We start from the raw sequence: 14,499 nt of genomic DNA, 5'->3' as shown, positions 1-14,499 counted from the left end.
CCACAGAAGGGGCCTAGGTACCAGAGGACAGAGGCTTCGGAGCCCCTGGTTTACATAAAGGAACCAAATAGGAGGAGAGAGAAAGGAATCTCAGGAGAAGATGGCCTCCCCCGCCCCTACCACAGTTTCTTACCTCATCTTGCTCAGCATAGTCGGCACAAAGGAATTTGGGATTGGACTGGGGCCATTTGACCCCATGTAGAGCCGTGCGAGTAGCAACTGCTTCTTCTACTGTTGAATACTGGCGGGGGAAGGGAGAAGGCAGAGGGGTCATAATAGGCCTTTAATCTCGCCCACTTGCTACAATGCCCTCAAACCTGCCACGCTGGTCACAAAAAGAAACATGCCATAACCTAGAGCTTCATCTGCTCCTCACCGTTACAAAGCAATGAGACTTGATCTTGTCAATCCAGAAGGCCTCTTCCACCAGAGTTCCTGTACGTCCCAACAATTCCTTCAGTTGGCCTAAAGTGAAGGGTCGAACCTGCCAACGAAAGCGGAAAAACAATACTCAGATAACTAGTATCAAGACTTCCCAAGCCACTGTCACAGGAGTACAGCTTCAAAGTTTGCTGAGGGCACAGAAGTGAGGAACCCTCTGGTAGTACTGTGAGAAGAATGCTAACACTCCCTAAGGCGTTATGTGCTAGCCCTTCTGCAAATTCTAAGAAAACTCTGCAAGGTGATATTTTTTTCTCCCCATTTTTCAGGTGAAAAGACAGACTGTGAGGTTAAGTAACTTGCTCAATCTGTCTTTTTAGGAGTTGAACCTAAGAAGTATGAGTCCAAAGCTCAAACTCAACCAGGCTGCACTGTAGGAAAAATAACTTACCAAATTGGAGATGTGCACGATGTTACTGATCTTTCCCCGGGGTGGGGAGGGCACCTGAGCAGTTCGCACTGGATCATCTATTGTAATGGAAACTCCAGACTTCTGCTGGCTAATGGAACGTCGTGTTAAAGTATCTCCTAAAGTCACTAACAAATAGAGCACACAAATGGTTTTCAGTAGGGAACAACATGACTTTTTTTGGTTGATTTTTTTTTTTGAGAGAGAGAGAGGGAGGGAGGGAGAGGGAGAGGAAAACACAGATGCGAGAAATATCAATGGGCTACCTCCTGCATGCCCCTTACTGGGGATCAAGCCCGCAAACCAGGCATGTGCCCACCATTTGGTACATGGAACGACACTCAACCAACTGAGCCACAAGGACCAGGGCAACATGACTTTTCCCGACTCAGGAGTCACTCTTCCATCTAAATGTGTTGAGCACCTATAATGTGCAAGGTATTGTCTAGGCTAATCTCATTAAGGGGATTCAAAGATTAAACAGAGTCAAAACTAGCCCTCAAGTAGCTTAATAACTTAGGAGGGGCAGAGAAAGACAGATATGTACAATACTATATAGGGCTGGAAAACATTAAAAGAAGTCCAAATAAAGTGCTCTGGGATTCGGGGAGTTGCACTGTTTCACTCAGTGATTCACCCACCTTTCTTTACTTCATGCTCCACAGGTGGGGGCAAGGCCACCTCTACTGAAACCTGGGGAGGTATAGGGGGTTCTGCTTCAGGCTCTTTTTCTTCTTCTTCTTCTTCCCTCTGCCCATTCTCCTGGCCCTCTGCTGGTACTACCTATAAAGAATCAGATGCGGAGGGATTCTTAAACACTAGCATATTCTTTTCAGCCTCTGGTTTCCTGTGAGAGAGGGTCGTACAGTTAACCCAGCATGTCTTCCCACATCTTGGGATTGTTAATGCCTCAACTCTGTCACGAGGAAAACTAAGCCAGGAGTTCCATAGATTTTCTTCTGGATAGGGTAAGACAGTAAATATTTTTAGGCTTTGTGAGCCATACAGTTTCTGTTGCAACTATTCCACTCTGACTTTATAACATAGAGGAACCACAGACAAGAGTACATGAACTGATGTGACTGTGTTCTAATAAAACTTTATTACAGGCAACAGGTTGGATTTAGTAGTCCACGGATTCCTAAAAGAACCAATTAACCCAACTCTCGGCAGACTCCATCATAGCTCCTCGGTTGACTGCTCTGCCTCCACTACTCCCTCACTCAACACTGGGGTGAAGGAGCCTTACCTGAGTAACGGTCCGGCATATTTTCAGCCCTTTGTCATGGGTCCCATCGTCACCATTGCGATCGGTTTCATCCTCAGAGATTCGGGAGTCATCAGCATGAAGATCCACAACAGCCTCCTGCCCCGCCAGGGGTTTGATGTCGGGGATGAGGCTCTGGGACACAGATACCCCCCACCCCGTTACACTGGGCCCATGTCTACTCCCACCTCAATGTGTCTCATCCTCCCTTCCCTGGCTCCTCCCACCTCACCTTGAGTGATTCGGTGGTGATACTGATGGAGGGTTTCTTCTGTGTGGTGGCTGTGCTGGCTCCCCAACGCCGCTTCCGACAAGGCTGGCCCCCCTCTGTGTCACTGTTTCCACCTGGCACCCCCTTGGCAGCTGCTGTTGCCAAGAAATAGGACCCAAAAGTTAGACGGTCTCAGGCCCTCTACTGGTTCATACAAACACCCAGATAGCCTTCAATTGGAATTTTAGTAAAAGGTTAACTTAAGGAACTTATATTTGGGGACTGGGGAAGCCATGCTTTAAAATAAAAGGACTGGAGCCACTTTCTGACAAATGAAAGCTATTCATCTCTGAAGGCAACAAGGAAGAGTAACCAGTTTAAATTTTTAGTGGTAGAAATACCTAAAGTTCTGGGTAAGAAAGATTGAGGAGGATATGGTAATGCAGAAAAAAAAAATAAAACCATAATACTAAAATCTAAGATCATGATCTGATCTGATTATGCTTTAGGTTAATTTTCACACTACAGATTGATATTTAAGTTATAAAGATCTATTACACTTTTGTCAATTTAGAGTTCCTCACTGGAAAAATGTTAAACATGTTACTGTTTGAAGTGTGGGGCACTCTCTTTTCCTCAGATAATCTCTTAGAATAAGGCATAAACTGGTAAACACTATACAGGATTCCCTCAAACCCACTCCTGGTTTTGAGAGTTCAGATACCTGAAAGAATAAATACATGTAGGACTACATAAGAAATGGTGAAACTTCTCACAACCTACCTCACTAGAGTTGAGAAAGAAATGTGACAGGGGGAAAATGACAGGGATTATTTAATGTTTTGAGTTTCAAAATGGAACCCTACATATGCCAAAAAGATGTAGATTTGCTGTGTGGAGGTCATGAGGCAGGAGTGGGTGACCCAAGAAGGCCATTGAGAGAGAATGGGAATTTATTTCTCTGTGAACTCTGGTTTTTATGTTATTCTTGGCCTTTATCAGGGATTTGGGGCTAGACTTACAGACAACGGAGATCTTCCTCTTGAATGATTTAGGCAGCGAACTCTGTATAGAGAAGAAAAGGGGAAAAAAGAGAAAGAGACACACCCCACAGAGAGGGGGGAAGGAGGTTAGATGGGGCAGTCTTAGCTTAAGCTTCAAAGACACAGAGAGAGAGACACAGAGACAGACAGAGACCAAAACAGAAGCAGCAAACGGCAAAAACGAAGCAGAATCAATGCAAGTTAGAGAAACAGAGAAAAAAATAAAACCAAACATCACAGCAGGGAAAAGTCCTCTAGCTCATACCACACCTATGCATTAGCTTAACCAGAAATAAGCTGGAAGAGGAATTCAGTAGCCTCCCAGCCCTTCCAAGTTGTTGGTCAGAGCCTCTTCCACTGTCTCTATGGGGTAAGAGGACACCAAGCCCAGGCTGTGCCCAGAACTGGGTCATCTGGCCTCCTAGGTCTTCCTTGCTAGTTTGGGGAAAACATGAGGAAACCAACTTTGGGATGGCAACTTTAAAAAGGTAACCATCCTCCTTTTCTCAATGTCCAGTCTCACATCCACTCACAGTGGCTTTGAGTCGTTAAGACAGCTGTCAAGATTGTCCAGATGCCCACCACACTGGAAAAGGGCAGCACTGGACCCACTGGAGGTGAGGCCCTGCAAAAAGTGCCCGGAAAGAATTTTAAGGTGTCTTTGGTAAAGGAAGGTTTCTACGAAGGGCAGACTGTCCCCAGGAGAGTCTCAGACTTTCCAAGCATTGTGCAACTCTAGTAAAGCCTTACTGTTTCCTTCTGAACAGGGCTTAAGCCTTAGGGGCTCTGCCAAGGACTAGAAACCTCCAAAGTTGATTTCAAATAATTTTCTGTCCCAAACACTCAATGGGAGAAAGACTATGAACAGAACAAAAAGAGGAAGAGAGAGAGAAAAGGGGAATAGAGCATTTTTAGACTTAATGCTTATTTCTGGAAAAACTAAGAACTACCACCCTTCTTAAGAGCAGGGAAGTACCCTCTTGATAAAATAACCTTTCACTATCCACCCCCCACAGCCCCATCTGTGTAGTCTAACCAAGTCTCCCTGGTCTCCGTTAAGGGCCAGTCTGACCCCTAGCCAGGCTGCTCTTGATGGGTAAGTTAGTGAGAAGAAAAAAAAGTCTTAATTAAAACAGGAAAAACATGAACCAAATAAATAAATCCAATAAAGAAATCAGGAAAATAAAGAAAAAGAAAAAATTAAAATAAAACATAAAATAAAAAGAAGAAAATAAAGAGGAAAATAAACTAGGAATATGACAAATGTTCCAGGTACCATCTCACACCTGGGATCTTCAGTTCAGCCAATCGCACCTCACTGTGTACTGTATCTAGTCAACCGCCGGTCCAATCAGAATGAGCCCTCCCTGCTAGGCGCTGTGCAATTGGTGGGGGGTTGGGTTGGCAAAAAAGGTGGGCGCACGGCGTGGTGGTCAGCACGGCAATGCCAGAGTCCTCCCAGGGGCGCAGGGGGGGCGGGAGGGAAACGTGTGGGGGGACGCTGCCCAGTTTCCATGATGTCAATATAGTTCACTGGTGGTAGCCAGGCTCAGCGAGGGGCACGGGGGAAAAGGGGCAGAGACATCAGTCCCAGCTCTGTAGGGGCATCAGCTTGCAGTCCCTGATGAGATGGCCTGTGAGAAGCAGGAATGGTCCTGGCCTTTTATCGTGAGAGGCAGGCAGGACCCTATGTCCACCAGTGGCAAGCTGCAGCAATACCACCACCCAATACTTGGAATCCAGGTGATGACTCCAGAGTCCCTTTCTCCTCTGCCTGTAACTGGGGAGGGGGTCCTCTCACCGAGTGGGATCATGGAACCTCTGATGAAGGCAGCCTGGGGGTAGAAGGTGATAGCCCCAGGACCCGGCACACATTCAGCATCAAGGTCAGAATGCTTTTCTTCTGAGAGTTGTGTGTGGCATCTTCTCAGGGACTCCAGCTGAGACAGTGGTTCCAGTCGGGTGGATGGATGAGCTCCTGCCTCCAGGGATGGAGGAGAAGTTGGAGCAACCAACATGCTGCCCTTCATCACGGACAACAGGGACCAGAGGAAAGTCCATCTGATGAGCAAGTGATGATACATGGCTGGGCTGTCATCAGCATTAAATCCCTGGGCTCAGACCCTAGACTTCTCCGCAGGGTTCCTAGTCGTCACAGCTTAAGCCGAGAGCCCCACTCGGTATTTCACAACATGGCACTGTGATCACAAACATTGACTCTGTAGGAGGTCTTGGTGCCCTAGACGGGGATCCCAACAGTCTGCAGCAAAGGAAGTAACCCACAGTCCTCAAAAGAGTAAGGGCATGTGGGCAGGCGCCCCAGCACTGATACAAGCTCTTCTTGGGGTGTCCCAAATAGGGAGATGGTGCAAGTCCACCCCTTTCCAAATGCTTTTTGCTTTCTCAATACAAGTCTCTCCAGAACAGTGCTCTTCTTGGCCCCCTGATGTGAGCAAGGCAGGGAGGCAAAAGGGGGCCCATCACAGGATCCCATATACATGCCCCCCTCTGGCCAAGACACCTGGACAGCAGACTCGGCTCTGATTGGGCAGCTCAGTAGCAGCGGGTGGGTCCAGAGGAAGAGGCGGCATCAGCGATTGGCCAGTTGGGCAGGGTTATATTTTACGGGCGGATTATCGTACATGAGGTACTTGGACAAAGTTTTAAGAAGGACCTTGTAATAAATAATATTCTGCACATCAAATCACTTTCACCGGCCCCACCCCCCGCAACACACACCAAAGAAAGGCTACACACACAACAGTCCCTCCCACCCGGTCACCCCATTCCCAAACCCAGCTAATTCTTTCTCTGTTACTTTAAGAGCCAGGTGGACTTCGATGGCTCTGATGGGGGGAGGCCCCTGAATTGGGTGCAGGATAATATATATGACAAAAAAGGAAGTGGAGGGGTCACAGAAGTGGAGAAGGGGCCTTTGGAATCACCCCAGGTTGTGGGTTCTAAGTAGCTACATCTCTGCCATGAGACCACTGGGGGGCAGATGACAAAAATTCCTCAGCACGGCTGGTCAGCTGAGAACCACCAAAGCCCACTAGATGGCGTTTAGCTGTAACAGACTTTTTAAAAGGAGGGAAAGCTAAAGGAGTTCCCACAGGGAAAAGCTGGAGAAGGTGGCAGGGAAAGCTGAGCCCAAGTCTTAGATAAAGGGCCATTAACTAACTTTCCCATTAGTTACAAACTTCCAGAGTCTGGACTGCATTACTTCCCCATCAAGGAAAGGGGAAATAATGAGCCCTGTCCCCATCACAAGGGGTCTCCCTTGCTAAACCAGCGAACTCTCCCTTGGCCCTACTCTGATGGGAGCCTCTGCTTATCTCCTTCTTTAGCTATCCAACTGTGGACAAGGGATCACCAGGGTGGTCCACTCCTTCCCCTAGATCCACTCCTTCCCTCCCACCTAATGGGCAGCTTGAAGATTTACCTCTTTCTTCTCCTCATCTTCAGCACTGCCCTCTGGGCGGTCATCATTGCTGACTTGGTCTGCAACAGGCATGGGGGGCTCTGGCACCTCATTTTCAGGTCTGTTTTCATTGGTATCCATGGTCACTTCCTCCTTCTCCTCACTGACAAGTATGGGGAGAGGGTGGGAGAGAAGGGCAGGAAAGAACCAAGGGGAAGAGAGAACAAAATGTTAGGTTTTGGATCAGGAAACCTCCATGCCTCATCACTTGGATGGGCTGGGAGAGCTGCTTTTCACACCAGACGAGAGATTTCCCCCCCCCTCAGGAAAAGTGGGAAACAGTTTTCCTTGGGGAAGTGCATAGATCAGAGCAACCTCAGATGGGATAAAGCTGTTATTTGTTGAGCCAGGATTCCAACTGTTCTTAGGTAATTAATCAAAGTACTCTTACATGAAGACAATCAGCCCCCAGCCCCTCAAAAGTGACTGTGATTTGTCTACAACCTTGTGGCCTCGCTGTCCCCTAGTCACAGGCACCTGTATTTAACAAAATTGCATACAAACTAAGGGAAGCCTGATTCTTGGGAGAAAGAATGACCACAGCCGTGGCAAATGATCCCAATCTTGTGTTTAATCAACTGCTTAATAAGTATAGATCTATAACCCATAGGATCTGGAGACACCAGGAATGGAGAGATGGGAGGGGTGGGGGCTGTAGGGAAGTTAGGGGTGGTGGGGGTTCAAGCTCACAAGAACCCTCTCTCATCAGAAAGAAAAAGCTAAAACTGCTGGAGAGAGTATGAAAACTCAGAGAAGAAATCAGGCCACTTTTACCTGCTCAGAGATGTAGGAATTGTTCTTACTTTCTGCTTTCGCCCAGTTTCTCCCATTCCCTCATTCCAACTTCCAAGAGACAGAGAGCAGCCTCCCAGTCAGGGCACACCCTCCCCCACAAATACAGAACCCACTTCCACTCTCCCACAATCACACACGTTCTCTCTCATTTAAGGCAATGAATACCAGAGACTCACTTCAGATAAACTATTTTCCTCTCTTCTTTTTCTGTCTTCACTCCTAACTTCTACCTCTAATCTCATCCCCACTATCACCCATATACTGGGATTAAAAAAAAAAAATCAAATCGAGATGATCAGGGGCCTAAGCCTCAGAAGGGAAACCAAACCTCCCTAGGCTGATAATCACCACCGGGAAATTCAGCATTCCCGAGGGCTGACTGACACTCAGAGGTCAGAGCAGCTTCCCCAGAGCAAGCAGGGAGGGATGCACAGGAAGGGGGGAGGGGAAAATCGGAACTGTGCCCCCAGCTAACAGGCCCCCACAGAAACACAAGACTCAACTCCCTAAATCTAAAGAAAAGGCTTATCCAAAAAATACCTATTTCCTACAGAGAGAGGACAAGTGGGGCCAATTAGAAACCAGGCAGGAAGGACAAAGGGGGAAAGCAGAATGACTGAAAACAAACCAAAACCAAAGACGGAATGAAAGCCGGGGGCAGAGAAGGAAGACGCGGTGGGCTAGGTCAGTGGGGAAAGAGGATACATGGAAATGTGAAGCTCTCACCCTTCTTTGCTTTCTGATAACATGATTTTTTTTCTCCCCCTGGAAGTGCTGTTTATCCCTTTCTGGAATGGAAGAAATAACAAAAACCAAACAAAAAATCCTAAAAAATTAAAACAAAACACCTTCCTTGTCCCAAGATCCCACCACCTCCTCCCCAACCACCCGATCCAGAGAGAGAAAATCGAGATGGAGCAACTGGGGATCCAAAAAATGGTAAATGGAAGGGGAGGTGGTGGTGGTGGTGAGGGAGGTTAAAATAGATCTGGATTTTAAGAGATAAGCGTTAAGTCCTCACGGCAAACCCCGAGTTCGGCTGGACGGGTCTCTCTGGAGGAGGAGGAGGAAGAGGCCAGGCTGCTGGTAGTGGCTGGCTCTATTGTATTAGCGGAGCAGCGGCGATCAGCCGGAGACATGCAGGGCAGCCATCTTGCCACTTACCCAGCAGCCCGTGTGCGAGGGGAGGGCCCGCTGCCGCAGGGGAGGGGAGGGGAGGGGAAGGGGAGGGGAGGGGAAGGGAAGGGGAGGGGGAAGAAGGGGAAGGAGGGCGGCGCTGAGCGAGCGAGCTTCTCCTCCCCTGGCAGGCCACCGGGAGCTCTCTGCTGGCTCCATCCGTCTGGCCTTTTTCCTTTTTCTCAGGTTACAACAGCTACCAAGGCCTAACCCCGCAGGGAGAGGGTGCTCTCTCCTACTCTTCCCAGGGGCGGGGAGGGGGCTGGGTAGAGAGGACATACAAAGTTACAGCTGCTTGCCTGGAAGATTCCAGAGAATAGAAGCAAGGAAAACTGCAGAGCTGGGAGTGAAAAAACGATTAAAGAGGGCAGAAAACAATGTCAAAGTTGAAAGACACAGAATGGAGGGTCGCAAGCAATTTATGTGCCCACCTCCCTCTCTTTAAGAAACCAGACATGAAACCTCGAAACCAGATCAGCCAGCCAGCTGGTCAAGGTGGGGAGGTCGGGTAAGAACTAATACTATCCAATCACTACTGTTACTCGCTGCTCGCCCCCCTTTTCCCGCGGATGTTGGAAGTGGATAGACAAGAGTTCCTTTCCCAATGACCAGTGTGGGGGTAGGTGTGTGGGGGTGGGTGAGGGAAAGGTGTCTCTGAAGATATGACAGACAACTTTGTTTCATAGAGTCTTTAATAAGGTCACCCTGCCCCAGGGTCCACTGGAGACAGAAAAGAAAAGGATAAACAGGGCAAGGGGACCTTGGATAGCGGAAGCACGAAGGCAATTCTTGGAGCAAGGGCTCCAAGGCGAGGGCTCTGAAGTGGGTAAGAAACTGAAATGAGAGAGCGGTTACACCAGGTGGGGGTGATCTGCTGGGCAGAGTGGGAACTAAGTGGAAATTATTATGGGCATCTTCACCAGCCTAAATGTGAGAAGGGAAACTGACTCTAATCATTCATAAAGCATTCAGTAGATGCTCAATATAATCATTTGTGGACTACAAAGGGGCTCCTTTTGTATCCTAGTAGCAGTAGAGGTTTAACACTAAGACAAGCTTCTGAGTACCTAACCCAGCTGTTCTCAACCTGTGGGAAGGGGTCGCCTAAGACCATCGGAAAATACATATATAATTACATATTGTTTTTGTGATTAATCACTATGCTTTAATTACGTTCAATTTGTAACAATGAAATTAAGGGTCACCACAAAATGAGGAACTGTATTAAAGGGTCGAGGCATTAGGAAGGTTGAGAACCACTGACCTAAGCAAAAGCTTAGTGTTTATCTCATCTGCAATATCAGAGCTTTCAGGCAAGAATAAAATTTCCTCCTCACTGCTTAAAATCTTAAACTTACATGCCAAATGAATGCTAAAGAGGTCATGCAGTTTATTTTATACATTATTGTAGAAGTTCCCTGTCTCCTCAGTAAGATTAGGAGCTTTGGAGTCAAATTGGCTAGGGCCCATACAAGTTGTGTGATATGGGCAAGTTTTTAACTCTTTCTGTGCATTTCCTTCTTAAACTGTAAAGTGGGAAAAATAACAATACGTATCTCGTGGAACAGTGTAACGGTTCACACTTAAGGGTCTGGCTTGAACGACACCTCAAGTCAGGTAAGAATGTGCATACATACACGTCCGATTAATAGGCCATTATCTCATTTGATGTCACCTATAGAGCTTTTTAAAAAATTTTATTTCCTCAAAGAGTGGACTTCTCTGTCTCTGATACAAAGGCTTTCAGTAACTGGCCTGACAGATTTTCAGCAATGTCCTCATCACTCTGTATAACAGTGATGGCGAACCTTTTGAGCTTGGTGTGTCAGCATTTTGAAAAACCCTAACTTAACTCTGGTGCCGTGTCACATATAGAAATTTTTTTATATTTGCAACCATAGTAAAACAAAGATTTATATTTTTGATATTTATTTTATATATTTAAATGCTATTTAACAAAGAAAAATCAACCAAAAAAAATGAGTTCGCGTGTCACCTCTGACACGTGTGTCATAGGTTCGCCATCACTGCTGTATAACTACTGGTTTACTTGCCCCTCACATCCATCCTGCAGGGTTCCTCAGGGTCAGAGGCTACAGCCCTTGGTCCCTAGCCCAAGGCCTAACACAAAGAAATGCTCAGTAAATACTTCTGAATTAGGTTGTCATTGTGGGTATCAAGTGGACACTTTAATAAGTGCTTGCTCAACTATAAGTTTTCCTCTTAAAACATTTCTTTGGCTAGAATTCCCACAAATAATGTTACCTTTGAAATTCCTGAAATAAATACTCCTTGTCCATCAATTGCCCTAAAATACTTTCAGCTGCCAATTTGCTTCTCCAGAAGTAGTTTCCTTGGAGAAAAAAAATTTTTCTCTACTGGAAATTTCACCTTTTTTTAACCTCTTTTTTAAAATAAGAATTTTACCGTGTTATCCTTGGGCTTCTTAAGGCACAGCAAGTTTGTGAAACTGCCCCATAATCAATTCTGTAGGAAACAAAACTTCCCAAGGCTTTAAAAGAATTCTTGAAATTACCCCAAAAGGGAATTCAATTTACCTGCAGGACCAATCCAAAAGCCTTGTTAGCTATATGTCAGAGTCCCACACAGCTTTTCCTTGTAGTCTCTGACTTCCCACTTGTTTTAGTTCTTACACAAATGTTTCTGATATCTTTGGATATATGTGAAATTGCATGGGGGTTATGGTTGGGGGTTATCTACCCATAATTAAACAGCATTTGTAACCCAGAAGAAAAGGATATTACTACTTGGAGGCTAATAACATCACACTACAGTTAACAACTGAATATGAATAAAATTCAGAGAGGCTAATGGAATAGAAAATTTTATAAGCATATGTTTGAAGTTTAGTTTTTGTAGAAAATTCATGAGACGATGTGAAAGTTAATAAAAAAGAGTGGAACTTAACTACCACCAGGCACTGAGATTTTAATACAGAATACTCTCAGGTACTAGTTCTAAGATAAGAAGGACAGTATGATTTTGGGGGAATATGTCCTGAGATACCAATTTCTCAATGAGCAAATTCTACTGATGACAATAAATTCTACTTTTTTATTATGCATCATTTGGCATATTGGCACTGAAGGTCCCCCCTGAGGAGTACCAATTACGGTGTCATATTGGCTTAAAGGACCATTTCCTTCCTCCTATTCAGGCAAAAAGCCCTAAATTTCTCTTGCAAGGTTTGTATATACAGTAAGGCTGTCTTCAGAAAATTTCAGGTTTGAATCAACAACTGCTCCCATAAAGTTTTTTTCCCCCCTCTATTTTTTTTTTAAATGTAAAAAGAGAATATCCTTATTTTCTGCTTTATGAGGACATTTTTGTTATATCCATAGCAGGCAGAAGATTGTATTTTGGAATAGGGCTCAACTGAAATAGAACTGAAGCTCACAAATTCCTGCTCCAAGCAATGAAAAAGATACCTTACCCCAGGGGTCCTCAAACTTTTTAAACAGGGGGCCAGTTCACTGTCTCTCAGACTGTTGGAGGGCCAGACTATAGTTTAAAAAAAAACTATGAACAAATTCCTATGTACACTGCACATATCTTATTTTGAAGTAAAAAAACAAAATGGGAACAAATACAATATTTGTATTTGTATGTGGCCCGCAGGCCGTAGTTTGAGGACCCCTGCCTTACCCCATAAATCTAGAATTCCTCAGGGCACAATCAGAATTAGAATGGATTTAGCCAAGTACAGCAAAAAAGTTAGGTAATCTCTTCCAAGTGGTGAGAGGTCCTTGAAGTACAGTCTAATTTTTTTTTTTAACACTTTACTGAATCAATAGGACCTTTGCTGTTTTTATTAAAGTCATGTGATTTCTTGTTAAGACGGAGCAAAACCAAGGTTAAGCCACAAAAGGTCTTTCCCATTTAATACTGTTGATTCCACTTTTAAAAGTGGCCAGGGTTCCCAAGGTCACTGGCTACTAGAACTGGGGTGGGGGAGGTAGGGGATGTGAAAGACCAGGAGTGTTGTGAATTAGTTGTATCAGGACCTCTCAGAACAGCCTATGGGTTTAGGCCTCTGGGCATGTCTTTTCATTAGGTTGCTGACTAGACCTGTGGTCAGCAAACTGCGGCTCGAGAGCCACATGCGGCTCTTTGGCCCCTTGAATGTGGCTCTTCCTAAGCCTTAAGAGTACCCTAAGTAAGTTAATAACAATGTACCTACCTATATAGTTTAAGTTTAAAAAATTTGGCTCTCAAAAGATTTCAATCACTGTACTGTTGATATTTGGCTCTGTTGACTAATGAGTTTGCTGACCACTGGACTAGACCATTTGAAGATAGGTTGAAGGAAAGCAGGTAAGAGGAATGTGTGTGAACTCTCCTAAACTCACATGCATTTCTAATCTAGAGGCTGTTCCACTGAACCGTGCCTAGGCAACAATGGACAATCATAGTATTTGCCCCAAGTGCCACTTGTCTATCACCTTGCCAGAATCATGTAGATTAGATTACTTTAGTCATAAAATGAAGATCAAAGCCACCTTTAACTGGGGAGAAAAACTGTATATGACTCCAAGCCTCATTTGCCCTGGAATCCACGTGGAAGTCCAGAAATAAGGTGCTTCAAAACAGCATAGAGCGCTGTTCTGTTGCCAGAAAGAACCTCACAGACCCACAGAATTTTAGGGCAAGCAAAGAGCTTTTTAGAAAATGACTTGCTTCTCAAAGTGCATAGGAGGCAGTTTCTCATGCCCAGTCAGTAGCAGGTTGTCAACACCTACTTCCAAACTGCCATTATGTAAAGGCCATGCTGTACTCCCATGGGATGGGGAGGCAAGTATTATCACTGGTTGACGGACACGGAAGGGAAGGTGTCACCCCATTTCCTCATCGATGGTGTAGCTGGGGAAATCCTCAACACCTTCCAGAATCCGCTGAGTTTTCACTTTATGGTCCTAGAAGAAAAACCCTTTTCCAAAGGAGAATGTACTCATCCCAAAAAGGAAAAACAAAAACTTTTCAACGGAAGTAGAATGAACTTTTGGCTTTCAAAAAAATAAAATAAAATATAATGCCCACAAGATGGCAGCAGAGGCAAGAATGTTGTAATGGACAGTAACAAGGGTAGTGCCAAGGCAAAAGCTATATAGTAAAGAGTATTACTATAATTAAAAACTATTATTAAAGTCATTAAAAAATGAGATAATAAAATCATGTCATCTGCCCACCACCCTCCAAAATCAGAAGTAAAAAGATAGTCTAAAGTTCTCAGAAAAGTGTTAATTATTAGACTTTTACATAAAGGGAAATACTATACTATACATACTGATAGTATAGTGTTAAAATTACATAGAAACAATCATGAAAAAACTTTAGGCCAACTGTCTATGTAGGACATTCACCAACGCAGTACCAGATTCCTGATGTCTAAAAGTTAAGCATCTTATTTCCACAATGCTTTTCTTTTTCTTTTCCCATGAGAATTTGAAGTCAGGAATTCTGGTTCAATGGCTTTTTAATTTATAATACTTGGCTCAGAATAATAAATGTTCAATTACAAATTTAATTTGATATGAGTATTTTTCTAGAATTAAATACAAGGAAATAAAAAACTCACATTAATTATCTAAATGATAAAATCAATTCAAGAGTCTTAGGGACCCAAGAATTAACTTTGGACTTGATATGGATTTCATA

The 14,499-nt window shown here is 44.7% G+C and overlaps 1 protein-coding gene across 12 annotated transcripts in view; it reads right to left on the bottom strand.

The window, feature by feature from the left end:
- The window catches only part of ACIN1 (apoptotic chromatin condensation inducer 1), a 36,169-nt gene that overhangs the window by 2,190 nt on the left and 19,480 nt on the right, over positions 1-14,499 (bottom strand). For 8 of the 12 annotated variants that reach the window (XM_036355540.1, XM_036355569.1, XM_036355551.1 and 5 more), the window contains 8 exons: positions 6,814-6,955; positions 3,351-3,393; positions 2,350-2,483; positions 2,100-2,252; positions 1,492-1,633; positions 833-978; positions 377-484; positions 134-241 (listed from right to left, as the gene is read on the bottom strand). In XM_036355540.1, the coding sequence (XP_036211433.1) occupies positions 134-241; positions 377-484; positions 833-978; positions 1,492-1,633; positions 2,100-2,252; positions 2,350-2,483; positions 3,351-3,393; positions 6,814-6,955 (976 nt within the window). The other 4 variants (XM_036355619.1, XM_036355629.1, XM_036355543.1 and 1 more) reach the window with 4 other exon arrangements.

This window comes from Myotis myotis, unplaced genomic scaffold (assembly GCF_014108235.1).
Source record: "Myotis myotis isolate mMyoMyo1 unplaced genomic scaffold, mMyoMyo1.p scaffold_m19_p_1, whole genome shotgun sequence".
Lineage (NCBI taxonomy): Eukaryota > Metazoa > Chordata > Mammalia > Chiroptera > Vespertilionidae > Myotis > Myotis myotis.
The sequence above is the reverse complement of the archived record's forward strand: the minus strand, read 5'-3'. Positions and strand labels throughout refer to the sequence as shown.